The sequence below is a fragment of the Kogia breviceps genome, chromosome 2 (assembly GCF_026419965.1).
Source record: "Kogia breviceps isolate mKogBre1 chromosome 2, mKogBre1 haplotype 1, whole genome shotgun sequence".
In the NCBI taxonomy this organism is placed as follows: Eukaryota; Metazoa; Chordata; class Mammalia; order Artiodactyla; family Physeteridae; genus Kogia; species Kogia breviceps.
In genome coordinates, this window is record NC_081311.1 from 201,229,280 (window position 1) to 201,249,157 (window position 19,878).

General features: G+C 59.2%; 1 protein-coding gene across 1 annotated transcript in view; it reads left to right on the forward strand.

The window, feature by feature from the left end:
* The window catches only part of CROCC2 (ciliary rootlet coiled-coil, rootletin family member 2), a 75,144-nt gene that overhangs the window by 15,793 nt on the left and 39,473 nt on the right, over positions 1–19,878 (forward strand). Inside the window, 10 exon segments of the mRNA XM_067023495.1 lie at positions 2,065–2,171; positions 3,384–3,549; positions 7,621–7,715; positions 8,278–8,475; positions 9,621–9,717; positions 10,033–10,203; positions 10,376–10,638; positions 12,968–13,112; positions 13,528–13,659; positions 13,862–14,020. Coding sequence (XP_066879596.1) covers positions 2,065–2,171; positions 3,384–3,549; positions 7,621–7,715; positions 8,278–8,475; positions 9,621–9,717; positions 10,033–10,203; positions 10,376–10,638; positions 12,968–13,112; positions 13,528–13,659; positions 13,862–14,020 — 1,533 coding nt within the window.

Sequence of the window (19,878 nt, forward strand, 5' to 3'; positions counted from 1 at the left end):
TCCGCCAGCGCGTCTCAGGACGCGGTCAGCCACGACGGCACAGTCGGACCCTGGGCGGTGGCTAGAGAAGCTGAGGCTGCAGGGGACCCCGGTGAGAGTGGGACAGGTGCCCGGGGCTCCCCGGCCCTGGGGTCCCCCAGGACCCCCCCCCAGCTTAGGCACTGACTTGCGCCGCACCTGCCAGAAGCCCTGGGGCAGGCTGGGGCAGTTCTGACCCCTCGGCCCCAGCGCCCAGCCCAGCGTGAGCACGTGGCAGCGACTGCCCAGGGGAGGAGGGGGGGGCCCAAAGGAACCGCCTGGGGTCCTGCCGAGGAACTGACCCTGCCCCCAGCCCCCACCCCCGATAGCCGAGGGCGACGGACTCCGAACACGCCCTCGGCCCCTGGTCCTCTGTCCTCAGTGCCCTGGGCAGCCGCGGTGCCCTCCAGGGTGACTGACCGCAGCAAGAGGCCCCTTGGTCACGACCCGTGGGGCTGGGAGGGCCTCCCGGTGGACAGATGGGGAAACCGAGGCGGGAAGCTGGTGAAACTTGCTAGGCCAGAAGAGCCTCTGTCCCATGTCTGCCACTCCAAGACACGATGGCCTCTGAGGCGGGCCTGGGCGGGGGTGCCCGGCCCACAGTGTGGCGCACTGGGAGGCCCTGTGTCTGCAGAGCCCCCCTGGGCTACGTGGCAGGGCAGACGACCCCACTGCCCAGATGAGGAACCTGAGGCGCAGAGCTGGTCCGAGTTGTCCGGGGCCACGCTGCCGTCGCTGGGGCTGAGACCTGACTCGGGCCTTTCGCCGGCACGACCAGTGACCCGGTGCCAAACGCCCCAGGGCCCTGGGTCAGCCGCGTCTCCTCGAGGCTTCCGAGGGCTTCCTGGGATAGGCGGCTGTCACCAGCCCCACAGAGGGAGGGCCTCTCTGCCCCCACCCCGAACTGTCCCACCTGTTCTCGTCACCAGCCCCACCCACCCCCGGGCAGGACTGGGAAGGCCCTCCTCACCCCCCCGGCGTGGCCGGAACCGGGGCAGTGCGGCCATGTCTCCCGCCCACCCTGGGCCCTGCGCGGGGCGGGGCGGGGGCGGGGATCTTCCTAGCACAGGGTGGGGAGATGTTGGGAACGAGAGGGCCTGTGGGAATCGAAGCCGCAGAAATCCTGCAGCCGATTAGGAAACCTCGTGAGTCAGTGAGATCTGAACTCACAGGCCCGCGCCAGCTCCGGCAGGAGGCTCAGCACCCCTTGGGAGGGCCACGGCCTCCCCAGGTTCCCCCAGGCAGATGGGCGGGGCGGATGGTGGTAGCGGGGGGCTGCGTGACTGTTCCGTGGGCGCCTCCGTGCCGGCTAGATTCCCAGCCCCCGCCCTGCCCCCTCGACTTGGCTGGGCCCCCGGCCCCCCCTCTCCAATCCCGCTGGTGGCTGCGGGGGCCGCTCACCTCCCTGTACTCAGGCCCCATGTCGCGCCACAGGGGTGCCCTTCAGCTCTCCTGACCTTCCTGCCTCAGGCCCGCATCAGCCGGCCTCCTCGGGTCAGGGCCCCAGCGCTGCCTTTTCACCCCAGAGCCCCGGGTCCCCGTCCGCTCGGGCTCCAGCAGGCCCGTGGGCCGGCCCGGCCCAATGTGGGGGGCTCCCCTCCCTGCCAGGCCCACCTACTGGGGGTGTGGTCCCCACCCACCCACTGGATGAGGGGCTGGGAGGAGACAGAGGGTCGAGCCCAGGCAGGAGGGCAGCTGCAGGGGTGGGACCCCACGCTCACTCACTCCGTGGAGGTGCCCCCAGGCCTGCTCTGCATATCTCGGCCGTCCTGCCCCTTATGTGGCCGGACCAGAGCCTGGGCCCCCCACTCCGCCGGCCGTGAGCACATGGCCCAGGGCCATGGCACGGACGGCTGCCTGCCTGACCCGTCTTAGCGGACCCGGCTCGACCCCAGCTCGACCCCAGCCCGTATCCCAGCCTGGGCCCGCCCCAACTAGGGACCCAGGGGAGCCCTCTCACCTGTCCCTGGGAGGATTTCGTGCCAAAGCTGCCCAGCCTGCTGGGCTTGGAAGTGTCCAGCCAGGTGGGTTAATGCCCCCCTCCAGCTGCAGGCCCGGCTGGAGGCCACCGAGGCGCGGCTGCGGGGGTCAGAGCAGGAGCTCAGCGTCGACCTGGAGGAAGCCCTCGGCCAGCTAGAGGCTGCCGAGCAGAGGTGAGGCCGGGCAGGCGGGGCGGCGGGGCAGCACGGGGAGGAGGAGGAGCAGCACCCCCGGGGCCTCAGGCGAGAGTGCATGTCCCATAGGTTATGGGGCCTCCCTGGCCCTCTGCTCCCTGGCCCCCAACACCTTCTGAGGCTGGGGCTCTGGCCTGTACTACAGGCAGGTCACCTGAGCTGCTCACGGCCCTCGGCTGGCCTGGCCAATCCTGGGGGGGCCAGGGGTTCTCCCCTCAGTCCCACTCTTCTTCACACTCTGGCCCTGACTCCCAGGCTCCTTTGGCTTCAAGCCACTCTGATTTCATGATCGGGCTCCCTTGTGCACCATTGATAAGTGTGTGTCATACCCCGGCCCCCCGGAGGTAGCCCCAAGCCCCAGGACACGGCCCCGGAAGGGAAGGGCATCTCTCCACGTTCCCTGCAGGGAGGCCAGCGGGAGGGCTGAGCTTCCACTCCACAGCCAGCTCCGTCTCCAGACCTGGGGGAGGTTAAGCCATTTGTGGAAGACTTCCCGGCCTTGGTTCATCCTCAGGGACTCTGGAAAAGGAAGAGAAGTGCTGAGAAGCGTTTTGAAAACCACTTTTGGAGAAGGGGGGTGGAGGGTGTCGGTAAAGAAGCCGAGAGGAGGCTGATGGCCACAGAGCAGAGTGGAGATGAGGAAGTCCCTGTGGCCTCGCAGCTAGCCGGGAGGCACGGGCTCCAGCGGGTTTGGGGTCCCCGACTGCGGCCACGTGCAGACCTGCCCTGGGTGGAGAGAGACCCCCACGGTCACAGAGGGGCTCTCCCCTCTGCAGGGCAGGCCTGACTCCCTCTCCCCCCGCCCTGCCCAGCAGGGTACCCTCCCAGCCCTGGTACCCTCGGCCAGGCTCCCAAGCCCTAACCCTCTTGCTGGTCTCGGGGTCCACCCCCACACCCTGGAGTTAGGAGCCAGCCACAGTTGTGTGGCAGAGCCAGGGGAGCTCCGAGGGGGCGGAGGTGGGGAGAGCAAGCGAGTCAGGGCAGGAGGGGGCGTACCAGGGTGGCACCCAGGGGCTGGCCCCCGTTTGTGGGGCCGCTGAGGACCGCTGCAGGTGGTCAGTGCCTCTTAGGGGCAGTCTGGGGGCTGCACAGTCGAGCTGGCCCAGGAGGTTTGGGGCCCGGCTGTCTGAGCATGTCCGTAGGGAGAGGCCACCCGCCCACGGCCACGCCGCTCCGTCCCCGCCCATCCAGGAGCATTGGCCTCTCCCAGGTGAACACCCTCCTGCAAGAACAGCTCGGACACATGAAGAAGGCCAACGACACGCTGGCCCAGGAACTGGCCGGGACGACGGGCAGCGTGCTCCGTCTGCGGGCCGAGCTGGAGCTGCGGGAGAGGCAGCGCTGGACCCAGAGAGAGGTGCTCCCCAGCCCTCGCCCGTGCGCAGGGGGACGCCTGGTCTGGTGCCCGTGGCCGGGGTCGGGGTGGGTGGCAGGACCCGGGAAAGGGCGAGCTGGCTTCTGCCACGGCCCCTCCTGGGGGCGAGGGCCTCCTGCCACACCATGTCCCCCACTCGGCTTGGCCACATTAGTCTGCGGGGTGGGGGACACCGCGGGGGAAGACTCCCGCTTTGAGAAAAGGACCCCCGGGCTGGGCCTGGAAAGTAGAGTGAGGGCCGAGCCCTGGCTCTGGCGTGGCCGCGCTGCTCTAGAGAGAAGAGTCTCCGCAGGCCCGACTCGTGGTCAGACTCAGGAGCCTGGGCCGCACCACGGCCCCCCACTCCCTGGCCAGCCCAGCAGGGCCCACGCAGCCTCCTCTGAAACCCGCAGCCCTGGGGCGCGGGGTCAGGGCACGGGGCTCCAGGCCTCAGCCTTGCCGGGGGGAGATGCTGCGCTGACCATCCCGGGGTGGTCACCAGGGGCAGGACGTCCAGCTTGAGGTAGGGGACATCTTGAGACGGGTCACCCACGCCTCTGCCTGGCCACATCTTCCCCGCTGGGTTTGCGACCTCTGCTCCGATCGTCCCTGGATGTCCCCACGGACCTCCCAGCATCTGCCACGGGCCCCGTGGGCAGGATTTCTCCCCAGACGTGGCAGGAGCAGAGGCCGAGCTGGTCCCCGGGTGCCTGGGCCTCAGGCTGACCCCGCACAGGTGTCCCTCGGACAAGCCCATCTCAGAGGGGCCGTCTCGGCACTTCCCACACGGATCTGGAGGAGCGGGAGGCCCAACCCCACTGTGCGGACAGAGCCCCTCCTGCTGGACAGCTGTTCCGGTCAGAAGCCGAGTGGCCCCTCCTGCTGCAGCCACCCCTGCACGGGGACCGGAGGGTATCAGGGGCGCCAAGAGGGAAGGCGTTTGTCATCACAGGGTGGTCGTCGATGGCCGGGCTCCCGCGTGGGGTTGGGGAGACATGGGAGACGCATCACGCCCCCGCCTTGGCCGCCAGGGCAACAAAGGCCCTGGAGATGGGCCTCGGGTCCAGTTTGGCACTGGTTTATCGTGGGTCTTTATTCCCTCTTGGCCTTGCAAACGACTCTCGCTGGCTGGCGGCTCTTCCTCTCAGCGCCTTAAAGACACCCTTCCTCTGTCTGCTGGCCCGCCATGGAGGGCGCCGTCTTCTTGCTCTGGCCGCTATGGGCTCTTGCTCTTGCTGTGACTGCATTCTGCCGGCTTCCTGTGCTGTGCCGAAGACGTGCAGATTTCGTTTTGTTTATCCTGCTTAGGACTCATCAGGATGCTGTTCTTCCCTTGTCCTTGGAAAGCAGCCGTTACCTCCTTCAGTGTCACCCAAGCCCCTCTCTCCCCTGTCCTCTCCCGCCCTGTGGACCTTACCCATCCCGTGCTCCCGCCCACACTTCTTAACCTCCCAGACTTTCCCTCCTTCTATCCCCCTACGCGGTAGATCATTGTTTCAAATCTACCCTCCTGGTCATCAATGTTCCTCTTCTGGGGTCCAACCTCCGTTAAACCTGCCTATTAGGCTTAAATTCTAAACGTTGTGTTTTTCATCTTTAAAAATTCTGACTTTTATTCAGAAGTCAGACCTATATTTTCCAGATATCTTACTCTGAACTGGTATTTTCAAGCCTCTCGTGTGTTTGTTGATGCATATTAGAAAACAGTTATTGTGTAGTCTCTGTCTGATGTTCTAATATCTGAACTTCTTCAAGGTGTGGGTCTATTGTTTCTGCTAGGTCTTGGTCATGGTGCTGTGTTTCCTTGTGTCTTTGGCGGTTTTTAAAACAAATTTTTTTAACTAAAGCTGCGTGTCATCCTTGGGACTCTGAAAATTCTTTGAAACCTGGAATGAATGTGGTATGTGCCAGAAAGGATTGTCATTTGCTTAGGACAGGTTTTTAGGGGCTCTGACGACCTTTGGGCCACACTGAAGTAAGTTTTCAGCTTTATTATTTTTTTTAAACCACCCAGGTTTTGTGAATCCAGGCTGAAAACGGCACCAGGGCTAACTTGTGGTTCCAAACCCACAGGGAGATTTCTTTCCTTGCTGTCTTGGTCCCTCCAGGCTGCCGTAGCAGAAATACCCCAGCCTGGGGGCTTGTCCACTAACATGTACTTCTCACAGCTCTGGAGCCTGGAAATCCAAAATCAAAGTGCCAGGCCCTTCAGAGGCTGGTGAAGACCGCTTCCTGGATCGCAGAACGATACCTTCTGGTTCTAAGCTCACATGGCAGAAGGGCCTGGATCCTCGTGGGGCCTCTTTTATAAGGACACTAACACCAGTCCTGAAGGTGGAACTGGAAAGCCCCACCTCCAAATACCACCACACTGGGGACTAGGTTTCAACATGTGAATTGTGGCGGGCACTGCGCCTCCTTCCCTGCAGGCAGGTGTGTGTGCGCTCGCGTGCGTGGGCGCTTGTTCACCGTCCGGGACACCTCCTTACGGCGCCCTGCAGGCAGCTGTGTACGTGTGAGTCTGCGTGTGTGTGTGTGTGCATGCGTGCGTGGGCGCTTGTTCACCGTCCGGGACACCTCCTTACGGCGCCCTGCAGGCAGCTGTGTACGTGTGCGTCTGCGCGTGTGTGCGCGCGGGCGTGTGTGCTGGTCCGCCCATCTCTAGCACACCTTACTTGGAGTGCAGCTTGGGGGAATCACCTCCACATGTGAGCAGACTCCCCCTTGGGAGGACCTTAAGCTTTCCTCTCTGTCCCCAGAGCCCCTGTGGTCAAGGAAACATGTTCAAGTTACAGATTGGCAAATACCTCTCGAGTCCCCGAGTTTACGGTTCCTGGCTTGCGCGTCCCTTACCTTACCGGCCCTCCAGCCTTGCATTCAAGAAGTTGTAAGGTCCGGAATCTCATGTATTCCGCTGTCTTAGTGGGCAGGCGGGGCAGGTGTCCTTTCTTTCATGTTAGCAGGAGGGATGTCTAATTCCTGCTCTTTGATGATCACAGTCAGGGGCTGGGGCGCAAGTCTACACGGGGCTCTGGCACCAGGCGCGCAGGGCGCTCCCTACACAAGGTACGCGGCAGGGTGTTGCTGGGCTCCATGCGGGGCACCTCAGATGGGGGCTCAGGGGAGGGCGATCAGCAAAGGCTTCATGAAGTAGCAGTTGGGTGTGTGGGTCCTGAGCTGGAGGACCGGCAGGACGTGAAAGGGCTTTGTCTGAAGCAACACTGAAAAGCCGCGGGCAGGGCTGTAACAGGCAGGCGGGGCTGCGGGAGCACTGGAAAGCACTGGAAAGCACTGGGCACGGTAGTGAGCCCTCCGGGGGGCCCTGGAGGTCAGTGTTCAGGACACAGCCCAGTGCAGGGGCTCGGAAGGTGGTGGGGAGACTCAGGACCTTCTGGGCTTCGGCTTAGTTCCCTGCAAGGCTGGCGCCGCTGACTGCACGTGACTCCAGCCCATTCCCGCCCCCAGCCCTCCACCCCGCCCCCTCCCCGTTCACAGCCCGGCAGTGGGCTCCCGCCGCACCTCACAACCTGTTCACTCCGCCTGCTCTCAGGTGGCTTCCCCACCCCTACCACCGCATGGGCTCCTACTGGCAGAGGCTTCTGCCTCCCTGCCACCCTGAAGGGCCAGGCCCCACTCCGGACGTCCTAGGGGCCCTCCGAGAGTAAGCGCTGCTCTCTAGGTCCTGGAGGAGAGGAAGGGCCTGTTTCCTTGTGTCGTTCTCCCCACCCCCCAGCTGGAGGGTGGGAGCTGAGTGCTGCCCACAGCCCCATGGGGGGACCAGGCTGAGTGGGTCCTGGTCCTGGAGCTGGGAGTGGCCATCTCCCCAGGTCCTCTGGGGAGGGGAGCAAAGCGCTGCCCCCCGGGGCCGGGCGCGAGTTGCATTGCTCAGGAAGGTAAGCCAGTGGGGTAGGTGCCGCATGCAGGAGGGTAGCGATGAGGGTCTGCTCTCCGGCCCCCTGGAGCCGGAGGAGCAGATCGTGGGGCGGGTGAATGGGGCCGCAGGGCTCCCCCCACCCCTCAGCGCCTGGCCTCCGCCGGCAGTGGACGCAAGCCTCTTGCTTTCAGACCCAGCAGACTCGCGCCGGGGGGCACCAGGAGGTCCTCCTCCTGCAGAGGCAGGTCACAGCCCTCCGTGGACACCTGGCTGAGCTGTGTGCGGCCACCGAGAGGTGCGCGCAGCCACCCTGCCCAGCCAGAGCCAGGCGTGGGCTCCATCGGGGTCGGGGAGGAGGGCACCTGACGCTGGCCCCAAGCATCGGGCCCGCCACGCTCCTCCCACGGGCGGCCCGACGGGAGTGGTGGCGACGGCCCGAGAGCTGGGCAGTGGAGGAGCTGGACGGATGGACAGAGGGAGGCAGGCAAGTGTGCAGGGGAGGGAAGAGAGGCAGGCCAGCTAGGGAGATGCAGCGTGAGGGGGCGGATCCACACGCACGCACTCTGGCTTCCCTCCGGCCCTGGCCGAGAGCCTCGGACGGTCTACCCTGGGCCCTGGAGGCTCAGAGGGTGGAAGTGCTGCCCAAGGTGGACAGCCTGTCCTGTCCGGCCTGGCCCAGCCCCTGCACACCCCTGCCCCGCTGAGATGCCCCGCGGCGGGGCCTCTCCCGAGGATGGCACGGGAGGGGTCTGCCGCAGGCCTCTCACCAGACCCTGCCTCTGCCACCCAGCGTGGAGCCTCCAGGCCGAGCCACAGGCGGCCCCGAGGCTCAGAGGAGTGCCGCCCTTGTCTCCCAGGGGCCTCGCTGACATGACAGTGGACGCAGCCAGGACGGCCCAGCGCCTGCACGCGGCCTGCCTGAACCTCGGCTCCAACCTGCGGCTGACGGCCAGCCGCGCAGCCAGCGCCCTGGCTCAGCAGCTGCAGGACACGGTGCGGGAGATGCTGCAGCTGCAGGGTCACTGGGACGCCGAGGAGGTGGCCCTCCAGGCCAGGTGGGTGCAGGAGGTCAGGGGTGGGGGGCGGGGTGGGTCACCGCCCCCACCCATCTGCCCAGCGGCCGCGGGTCTGGGACTTCGCTCACGTGCAGTTGTAACTCCTGATCTCACCCCACACCCTGACACGGGGGCACTTCCCCTGAGGCCGCCCACGGCTCACAACCGCCCTGTCGTGGCAAAGGCTGGCAGGCCCCGACCTCCTTACCCACCAGCCCCCGGAGGCCGAGCTAGCGCCCTGAGACTGGGCGCGTCTCTGTGAACACTGGCCTGGGTGCACTCGGACCGTTTCCCCGTGGCTGCTTCCAGAAGTGGAATTTTCAGGCCTAAAAGCCCTATCCTTCCAGGGGTGGGCGCTTGTTTTGAGGGCCCCCAGAGGGGCCAGGGTCCACTCCCAGTTATCGTGGGAAGTTCTGGACACGGAACTCACGTGTGGCGCTTGGAGGTCTCCTGAGGGCAGCTTCTGCAGGAAACACGAGGCAGCTCCTAACGCTGCCACGGGCCTCTGTTCCACGGGACCTGGGACTCACGTGGTCACAAATGCCCTCGAGGCCAGCTGAGTCCAACGCACCCCAGCCGGCCCTGCAGGAGAGCCACGGCGGGCCCTGGGGTACAGGCGGTCCGGCACAGCCTGAGAGTTCAGCGCCCGCCCGGGGCCTGGGCCGAGTGCCGCGGGCCCACGGGAAGGGAGGCCCAGGTGCGGGGGGGCAACCAGGGGTCTTTGAGAAGAAGGCGGTTCCCGGGAAGGAAAGACAATAGCACCGTTAGACCTACGGTGGCAGAGGAGTTCCAGGCAGAGGGACTGGCCGGGACAAAAGCCCAGAGGTGAGCACAGCACCTGCCACACGCCAAGGACAGAGCAGGGTCTCGGGGAGCCACGCTGCAGGGCCAGAGAGCTGAGTCAGGGTCAGAGCGGGGCCCTCAGTGCTGCGCGCGGGCTCTGCGCTTTACCCTGAGACAGCGGGAGCCGCTGCAGGTTCTAGAGCAGAAGAGAGGTGTCTGACTGGAATGGGACTAAGGCCCACGCAGGCAGAGGTGGCCGAAGCCAGCAGGCAGGCCGCACCCCAGGAGGAGGAAGACGGGGCGGGGGGTTCCAGGGCCCGCCGGTGCTCCGCGCTGACGACCCCACCCCGACTTCTCTCCAGACTCCGGGAGCAGACGTTGCTGGTGGGGAAGCTCACAGAGCAGAACGCAGACAGGGAGGAAACCATCTCCTCCCTCGGAACGGAGGTTCGGGAACTGGTGCGTGGGGCTGGGGGAGGGCCGGCTCGCGGTGGGGGAATCCGGGCCCCGCCGAGCAGCGCCCGCCGCCAGCAGGAGTCCCATCGCGGTGGAGGCCGGCCCTGGGAGACTCGAGGGCTGAGGTCCAATCCCTGCAGCTCACCTCGGACAGCACCACAAAGGTGCGGGCCCGCCTCGGGCCCTCCCCACGTGGAGCAGCGGAGGGGCTGCAAGGTCCTGGTGGTTGAGCAGGGCCCGTGGGATGGTCTGGAAGGACCCGTTCGACCTCAGCCCTGAGCTCTCTCCCCTGCACCCCTTCCTCCCTGCACCCTGAAGGTGGCGCAGGCAGACGCGGGGTGCCCGGAGCCAGCCTGCGGCGGCGGCACCCAAGGCCGGGAGGCGCAGGGCCAACCAAGGAGCCCCCCACGGGCCGCGTCCCCCGCACGGGCCTGCCCCCCGGCCGCCCCGGACCCTGTGCTGCGGGCTGGGCAGGTGGCCATTGAGCAGGTGGGAGGCCACAGAGGCAGCGCTGTGCCCTGTCCCCACCAGAGCAAAGCCACCAAGCCCACCGGGCTGAGAAGGGCAGTTACAGGGCCGGCCTGTGTCCCACCACGTGCCTGCCCCCGAACCCCACACCCCGGGGAGGGTCTCCGGTCTGAGTGCATCCTTTCTCGGGCAGTCGGGAGCCCCGCTGGCTTCTGTGGTCGAAGGCCTGGCCAGGCCACGGGGCTCACACCGCGCTCCCACTCGCGGGCAGGAGCTGTGCCAGCGGCCGGAATCCTCCGAGGCAGCGGCCGCCGGGCTCCACGAGCAGCCGTCCGAGAGCCAGCGGCAGCTGCGGGCCTCGCGGAGGCTCCTGCAGAAGCAGGCCCGGGAGCGCCAGGGCGTCCCGGGCAAGCTGGGGGCGCAGCGCTGCCGGGAGTCCAGCGAGCTCCCGGGAAGGTGAGGCTGGCGGGCTGGGCTCACCTTCTCCACGATGCCCCCCGCGGGAGAAGTGCAGGCCGTCTCCCGGACCGGAAGTACTCCCGGCCCGAAGGTTGCCTCCTCGCCCCTCTTCACCCCCAGCGCCTGCCTGCACTGAGCACAGCCCCTCGTCCCTCGTCTGGGCCCATCTGGGCTGTGTGTCCCCAGGACTCACCTTCCCAGAGCCCAGGCTGAGCACGTGCCTGCCCCTTGGCCTGCATCCCAGGCTCCCGGCTGCCCGGTCCATTTCCAGGCTCCCCTCCTGGGAGCAAGCTGTGCTCTCTCCCACCTCCCCGCTGGCTGCCAGGACTCCTCCGGGGGTCTTACCCAGCCCTCACAGGTGGTCCATAAAACCCCAACTCCCGCCCCATCCACCGGGGTGGCCCCGCGTGCCCTCCTGGCGAGTCCTGCGGATCTGGTGTTCCGTGGTGCAGTCGGCCGTGAGGCTGTCTGCGTTCTTCTGTGCACGTCTTACTGCCCTGGGGCCGGTGGGGGGAAGGACCTGGAAAGGGAATCCCCCAGGATTTATAGTCCTGAGTGAGAGGCTCGGTGGGCCTTCCCAAATCCACACCCTGCCCGAGCCGGCCGATGGGGCGGGGAGTGGGCTGGCAGCCCAGGAAGGCTTCCTGCAGGAGGGAGCGACGCAGGGGCAGCCAGGACCACCTCCTGTGCTTCCCTCGCTCACCCCGGGGGGTTGGAACGGCAGGTCCCTTGGGGCTGCCCCTTCTCTGGGTGTCCTGACAGTGCACTCGTTTCTGAGCCAGGAGGTCCAAAGAAAAAATTAATCCCGGTCCCGCTCTTGAAAACCGCACGGGAGATGTGGGCAAAGAGATGGGAGCAGGCGGTTCAGCCTGGCACAGGGGCCTGGGAGCGGAGGAGCCAGGGAGGGCCCCCGGGGGGCGGGAAGGGCCTTGCCAGGGGGAGACAGGAGCAGGAGTGGGGTGCAAAGCCAGGCAGGCGGGGCCGCCTCGCCACGCCGAGGAGCAGAGGTCACGGGGGCCGTGGGGGAGCCGTTGGCAGGGGCACTGCCGTCACAGCCGTGGCTCCGGAAGAGCTGGTCTGGTCGCAGCTCCCTGGGGGCGGGGGGAGGGGCAGGCCGGAGCGGCCCCTCAGCAGCGGGGGAGGAGGGCCTGAATCCCAGGAACATTTGGGAAATGGGGCCGCAGGACAGCACGGCCGGGGGAGAGCTGCTGAGACTGCAGCTCTGGCTGCTGGGCGACCTGCAGAGGGCACCTGGCCGGGGGCGGGCGGCCAGCGGCGAGCACAGCTTTGACAGGGGTCGGCCCAGGGCAGGTGAGCAGCCCAAGCAGACCTGGGGCTGTGGGGCTCCCGTGGGGCAGGCGCCCCTCCCCGCGCTGGGTTCTGCAGGGCTGGCGGAGCCTAGCCTACAGGTGCGGAGGCCGACGGCAGGGACACCCCGAGCGCAAGGGGTGACCCCCACAGGGTCACCAGGAGACAGGCCAGCCCGCGGGTGGCCGCCCCAGGGGACAGGCCAGCCAGGGGCCGGGCCGCTGGTCTTCTCGTCCCTCCCACTCGTCCCTGAGCCCCGGCCCCGAGTGGCCTCCACGGCCCCCGCCCTGTCTACCCTCCCGGTACTCGGCCGAGGCTCGAATGCACCCAGTGAGGGTCCCTCGGCTCCCGTCCCCGGCTGCATGCCCGGGCCCCCAGCTTCTCCTCCGCTGCTCCCAGAGAGAAGGCAGCTCTGGAGGAGCGGGGGAGGAGCTGGGGGGAAGGTGGATGTTTCGCACAAGGAGCGGCCTTCTGCAGGCCAGGAACGCGGGGCTGCAGAGAGGCCTCCCGCGGGGAGCGGGGCAGAGGAGGGGCTGGCGAAGCAGGGCCGCGGGGGGCTGGAGAGCAGGGGGCCGCGCCGCCGCCAGCGGGCTGTCCTGTCCCCTCTGGGCCCCGGCGTCCTCAGCTGCTGATGGGACCTCTTCTTCACCAGCCTCATCGCAGGGGTCCGGGTGCCTGGGGAGACAGCAGGCCCCGCCCACGGCGGCCGGCCCCCACCGCCACCCAGACACCCACTCCAAGTCCGGCCCAGCGCCACCCCCGGGGCAAATCCACCACCCTGGGCCCAGCCGAGATGGGTGCCCCAGCGTGTGTGCACGCACTCCTCACCCAGGCGCGTGGGCCGGGTCTCCGCTGACAGTGCCACCCCCAGCCACAAAGGGCTCAGCACTTCCTGGCCTGCAGGGCGAGCCACGCTCCTCTGGGGCCCTGGGCTTGGAGGGAGCTGCCCCGCCTGCCGGGCCCCCATCTTGCCCTGAGGCGACCTAGCGCCCGCTGCCCTCTGGTTTCTGGGTCTCAGTCAAGGGCGCCTGGAGCAGCTGGAGGAGAAGGTCTCGGAGCTCGAGAAGCAGCTGGTGTCATCCCAGGAGGTGCTGAACACAGCACGGCTGCAGGGGGACGTCCTGGAGAGCGAGGGGGAGGGTCCGCGCAGCGCCCTGGCCCGGGTACGACTTCCTCTCCTCTCTCCCCGCTGCCTGGGTCCTCAGGCCATCCCCAGAGCCCCGAGACTCGGCGGTGGCCTCCTGGGTCCCTGGCCAGTGGGCACCGGCCCACCTTCCCTGAGCGCTGGGCACACCTTCTCTCAGGGTGCTCCCTCCCTCGGTCGCCCTGTCACCTCTCCTGGCTGCAGCCTTGTACCCGGGGGCCACCGTCTGCCCCAGATGCCCAGATGGAAGGGGTCCACCGTGGGTCCCCTTCCCCCAGGCCCCACCCAGAGCTCCGGCTTGCACACCTCCGTGATGCGGGGCTCGCTCCCTCCCCGGCGCTAATAGCTCTGCCCAGGGGAAGCTCTGCCTGTGAACCTGAGAGGCCCTCCCTGGCTTCCCCACTGGGGACCTCTGCCCTCCTGCCCCCCACCAGGCCGAGTCCAGCAAAACCGACCTGGAACTGCTCGCGTGCCAGCCCAAGGCGGAGGCGGTGGGACAGAGGCACTCCCCCGCTGACATAGGGCCGGCTCAGGACAAAGGCTCCCGGAGCCACCGGGTCCTGCAGGTGAGACGAGGGCCCAGGGGGACGGACCTTGCCCGAGCCTCGCTTCCCCAGAGTGGCTGTGGGTTCCTGCCCCCCTCTGCTCCCCCCAGCTCAGGGCCCTCCTTTCACCCATCGTCTCCCCACCTTCTCCCCTCCTGGACATGGGGGCTGAGGGTGTGGGGGGCGGGCCCTGCACACGGACCCCTCCCCGCCCCTCTGGCAGCAGCTGGCGCGGGCAGAGCAGCGGTTGGAGCTCGTGCGGGCCGAGCGGAGGGGCCTGCAGCAGGCCTGCGATCGCCTGGAGGGGCGGCTGGAGAGACTGGAGGGGCAGGTGGTTTGGCTCCGGCAAGAGCGGGCCCAGCTGTGGGAGCAGGTGGGCCAGGTGAGGGGTCCACGGGGCTCCGGGCTCCCAGCCCCACCCAGCAGGGCCACCGCTGCCTCTGGGGCGGCCCGGCACACGGCACCTTTGGAAGTCACGCTGGTTCAGGATGCGTGTCCACACCAGCGCTTTCGAACTGCAACGCTGCCTGACGTGGCTGATTCGAAGCGGTCTTCCCAGTGCTGGGAGGCGGGGAGCGGGGGAGGGACACACGAAGAAGGACGTCTACATCAGGCCTGTCCCCAACAGCCGGGGGCTGGGTTCTCCCCGGGTCAGAGGGTCGAAGGCCTCGGGCCCACTGACGCTCACACACTGGAGGGAAAGGCCTCACTGCTCCTCCGTTGTCTTGTTTCTCTCCTTCCTGGACCACATCCACACAAAAGAGCTGCCCCATCACTCACTCGCGCATGCACGCCTGCGTTCGTTCCCAAATGTGCTGACATGGATCTTCCATGGAGGAGGTCAGACTCTGGGACGAGACACTGCAGCACCTTTGCTTTCTCCTGACATCAGCCTTGTCGGTCCGCATGGAAACCCTGTCTCTGCAGCATCTCCGGCCCCCGGTGGCATTCAGACTTCATGGTCTGTCACCTTCGGGACTCAGTCCAGCCTCTTTCTGTTTCTCAGACTCTGTCCTATCCTTTTTGGGGTCATCTTTTCCTCTATTTTTGGTCAAAGAGTGACCACACTCAATAAGCCAGCGCGTTTCTGACAGTTGTAAGCACCTGTGTAGCCACCACCACAGTCAGGATGCAAAGTGTTTCCGCCAGCCCGGCGGGCTCCCTCCTGTCACCGCCACCCAGGCGGCCTCTGCCCTGACCTGGTTTCGACCTTGTCGTAAATGGAGTCATGGGGCATAGACTCTTCTGAGCCTGGCTTCTCTCCCTCAACACGACATCTTTGAGAGTCATCCCTGTTCTTAGGTGTATGAAGAGCTCCTTCTTTTTGACTGCATAGTAATATTCCATCGTACGGATAAACCACATTTGCTTACCCATTCACCCGCTGCTGGACTTCTGGGTTCTTTCCATTTGGGGAGTGGACAAGACTGCTATGAGCATCCGTGGTCAAGTCACGTATGGATATTCTCATTTCTCTTGAGTAAATATATAGGAGTGCAATTGTGGAGTCACTGGGTAGGTGTGTGTTGGACTTTATAAGAAACTGGCAGGCAGTCTTCCAAAGTGGTTGTATCATTTTACTCACCAGCAGTGTGGGAGGCTTCCAGCTGCACCTCAGTCTCGCCAACATTTGGCATCGTCTGTCTTTATTTTTTAGCTATTCTGTGTGTGTGAAGTTATACACCATCGTGGTTTTAATTGGCATTTTCTGATAACAAATGGCATTAAGCACACTTTCATGTGCTTACTAAATATTCATATACCTTATTTTGTCAAGTATCTATTCAAGTCTACTGCCTATTTTTATTGGGTTTTCATATTTTGGTTATGGATATATAGGAGTTCATATATCTTGGATAAAAGTACTTTGCCAGACAGATGTACTCACGTTTCTGTGACTCACATATACATTTTCTTAATGGTATTTTTGATGGACAGAAAAGTTTAACTTTGGCACAATTCAGTTTACCAAGTTTTAAAAAAATGTAGGGTTAGTGTTTTCTAGGGGCTGTCTGAGAAATTTTTGCCTAGCCCAAGGACGAGACAATATCCTGCTCTGTTTTCATCTAGCTCTTAGGTCTATGATCCATTTCAAGTTGATTTTTCTGTACAGCAGTGGTTCTCAAAGTGTGTTCCTCAGACCAGCAGCATCAGTATCACTTGAGAAATTGCTTAAAATGCAAATTCTCAGCTGCCCTCCCCACACCTACTGAATCTGAAACTCTGTGTGTGGGCCCCAGAAATCTGGATTTTAATTATCCCTCCCAGTGATTCTGATGCACATTAAGGTGTGAGAACCACAGGTGTGTGGTATGAAATAGGAACTGAAGTCCATTATTTTTCATACTAATATCCAGTTGTTCCAGCACCAATTTTTGAAAAGACTTTCCTTTCCTCCTTGAATTATCTTGGCAACTTGTTGAAAATAAATCGATCATACATGTGCATATATGTGCCCAGATCATATTGTTGATCTGTGCAAACTGATCTATTTGTTCATCCTTTCGCCAAAACTGCACTGTCTTCATTCCTGTAGCTTTTTAATGTCTTGAAATTAAGTAATGTGAGTATTCCCATCTTATCCTTCTTCTCAAGATTGTTTGGCTGTTCTCAAACCTTTGCATATTCATATACATTTTAGAATTAGATTGTCAATTTCTATACCCAATAAATCCTGGTAGAACCTTGATTGGAATTGTGTTGAATTTATAGATCAATTTGAGAAGACTGGACATCTTAACTGTATCTAGTTGTCCATCCATGAACATGGTATATCTCTCCATGTTTTTCTTTACTTAATTCCTCTCAGCTGTGTTTTGTAGTTTTCAGTGTAGAGGTCTTACACATCTTTGATTAAATTAATTCCTAGTTTTGATATTGTGCCTTGCTGTTTTAATTTCCTTTTCCTATGTCCATTACTAGTATATAGAAATACAATCTCACAGATTAACTTTCAATCATGCAACCTTGACAAATCCACTGATAAGCACCAGGGTTTTACATGTACATAATCATGTTATCTGTGAATAACAACAGTTTTACTTCCTTTCTGATCTCAGTGACTTTTATCTCATCTTAATTCACTGGCTAAAGACCTATAGAACAAAATTGAGAAGAAGTAGTGAGAGTGACCATCCTTCTCCCAAACTCAACCACGGGGAAAGAATTCAATATTGCACCATGAAGTGTGATGTTATCTATAGGCTTTTCATAGATGCCTCTTATCAGATTGAGGAAGCTCTCTTTTATTCCTAGCATGCTGAGATTTTTTAAAAAATTATGAATGGGTTTTGAATTCTGTTAAATGTGTTCCCTGAATGAATGAAGATGATCATGCCATCATTCTTATTCTGTTTATACAACTAATTATATTGGTTTATTTTTTAGTGTTAAAACAACCTTGCATACCTGAGATAAACAATTTCATAATGTTTTGTTAAGGATTTTTACATCCATATTCATGAGGAACATTAGTCTATAATTTTTTTTCTCATAATGTTTTTGTCAGATTTGGAATGTGGGTTATGCTGGCCTCACAGAATAAGTTGGGAAGTGTTCCCTCCTTTTCTATTTCCTGAAAGTGTTTTAAAATTTCTGTTTCTTCCTTAAATGTTGGTAGAATTCACTAGTGAAGTCATTTAAGTCTGGAGTTTTCTTTGTGAGAAAAGTTTTGATAAAAATTTAATTATTTATTAGATATAGGGCTATTCAGATTTCCTACTTGGTCTTGTGGCTGTTTCTTCAGCATCCTAATAATTTTGCCTGTTGTGTTTTTATTATCATTCAGTTCAAACTATTTTCTCATTCTCTGTGTGATTTCTTCTTTGACCCATGGATTATTTAGACATATATTACCTAATTTCCAAATATGGGAATTTTCTAAGCATCTAACTGTTATCAACATCTAATATAATTCCAGTAAGGTCAGAAAACATACTCCATATTATTTGAACAGATGTAAATGTATTGAAGCATGCTTTATGGCCCAGCATATTATCTATTTTGTTGAACATTCCATGTTCATGTAAAAAGAATGTGTATTATGCCATTGTTGAGTGTAGTGCCTATAAATATCAGTTAAGTCAAGTTGCTTGATACTGTTGTTTAAGTCTTCTGTGTCCTTATGGGGTTTATTTTATTTGTTTGTTTGATTTGCTTGGGTTTTTTTTTGTCTACTTGTTCTATTAATGACATTTAAATCTCTATGATTGTGGAATTGTCTATTTCTACCTTTAGTTCTGTCTACTTTTGCTTCATATATTTTGAATTCCTATTTTTTGGAGCATACAAATTAGTATTTTAAGTCTTCATGATGAACTGACTTTTTATCTTTATAAAATGTCCCCTCTTATCTTTGGTAACATTTGTTTTCTTGATATCTAATTTTCCTGATATTGATATAGCCACACCAACTTTTTTTGCTTACTGTTTCCATGTTATATCCTTTCCATACATTAACCTTCATTTCGTCTATGTCTGTATATTTAAAGTGTGTCGGGTCTTGCTTCTGTATTTACTCTGACAATCTCTACCTTTCAACTGGAGTGTTTACATCGTTTACATGTAAGGTAACTGTTGATATGCTGGGTTCGAGTCCACCTTCTAGGTGTTTGTTTTCTATTTATCTCTTTCTTTTGTAAATTTTTACATTTTGCCTTTCTGGATTTCTTTTGGGTTAGTTGCATATTTATTTTGTATTCCATTTTATGTTCTCTATTAATTTTTTTAGCTATACTTCTTGTTATTATTTTAGTGATTACTTTAAAATTATGGTATGCACAGTCCATATTAAAATAACATTATACTATTTCACAAACAATGTAAGATTGTGACAACAATATATTCCATTTATCCCTCCCATCCTTAGGCCTTGTTGCCATATATTTTATTTCTACATATGTTGTTATAAACCCTATCATACATTATTAATATTTCTGCTTCACACGGTCACTTCAACCACACACACACACACACACACACACACACACACACTTCAGCTATCTAGTGAAATTCTCCATCTTCTTGGATATGTTCTTGAACACATTAATTATAATATTTTTCAGGTCTTTGTCTGATAACTCCAACATCTGGACCCCCAAATTGGGTCTATTTCTATTGTCTTTTATCTCTTACTTTTCAGTCCTTTGGCCTTATCTCCTGGTGCTTAATAATTTTTTATTGAGTGACAGACTTTGAGGTTTTGTAGAGCTAATTTGAGGCTCTGCGTGATATAAACTTCTTCCAAAGGGAATTTGCTTTTCATTTTAGGATATCAGAGTCAGAGCAGATCACCTTTATCCAGTCTTGGATTTAGCTGTTTTGTAACTGGTTTCAGTCTTTTTTGAAGAGTGAGCTACCTCAGGGTGTTGACCTCACAGTATAATACAGCTCTCCTGTGCTCCTAACTAGGGCCCCCACCCTGAACTCCGGGTTTGGTTGTCTCAATTCTGAGATATCCAGAAGTTCTGCCTGATCTTCCAGATGCTCCGCTGCACTTTCTGTTCAGATTCATAATCCCTTGGCCCTATACTGTTGTGAGTTATAAAAAAGCAGTACCATTTTTTTAAATGTACAGCATCTCAGACTTACCTCCTCTCTGATGTCCTAGCCTCCTGTGCTATGGCTGCTCTGGTAGCTCTGAACTCCAGATCCTGTCTCTTCAGTCTTATAAGCCTGCTGAAGCCATAGGACACCTCCCAACCCTTTAGCTAAGGCTTCATCCGAGGCTCCCGAGGCTCTGGCAGAGCCTCTTAGGAGCTGGCAGATCCCTCAAGGGGAAGTCTGTGGTAGAATATTAGGGTCACCTGACCACATTTCTCTCAGTAATTGGACCTCCTTGGGTCTTGACTGCCTTGGTATCTCTAAGTCCTTCACACAGATATGTTGGAGGGGTGCTGTACAGCTTTTCTAGCTGCTATGGTGGGAAGGTTGGTCTCCAACAACCTACTTCACCATTATCAGAAGCAGAAAGTTGTGTTCTTCATTGATGAAGAATATTTTCACTAGATATAGAATATACTAGAATAGCCATCATTTTCATTCAGCATTGTGATGAATTCATTCCATTGTCCTCCGCCTTTCACTGTTGCCCTTCGGAAGTCGAACACCAGTCTTCCTGCAGCTCTTTTATAGGTAACGCGTGGTTTTTCTCCTCTGATTTTTAAAGACTTTTTCTTTACCTTTGGTATTCAGAAACTTCTTTAAACTTTTGTTCTGAAATGCTATCAGCATTTTTTAATT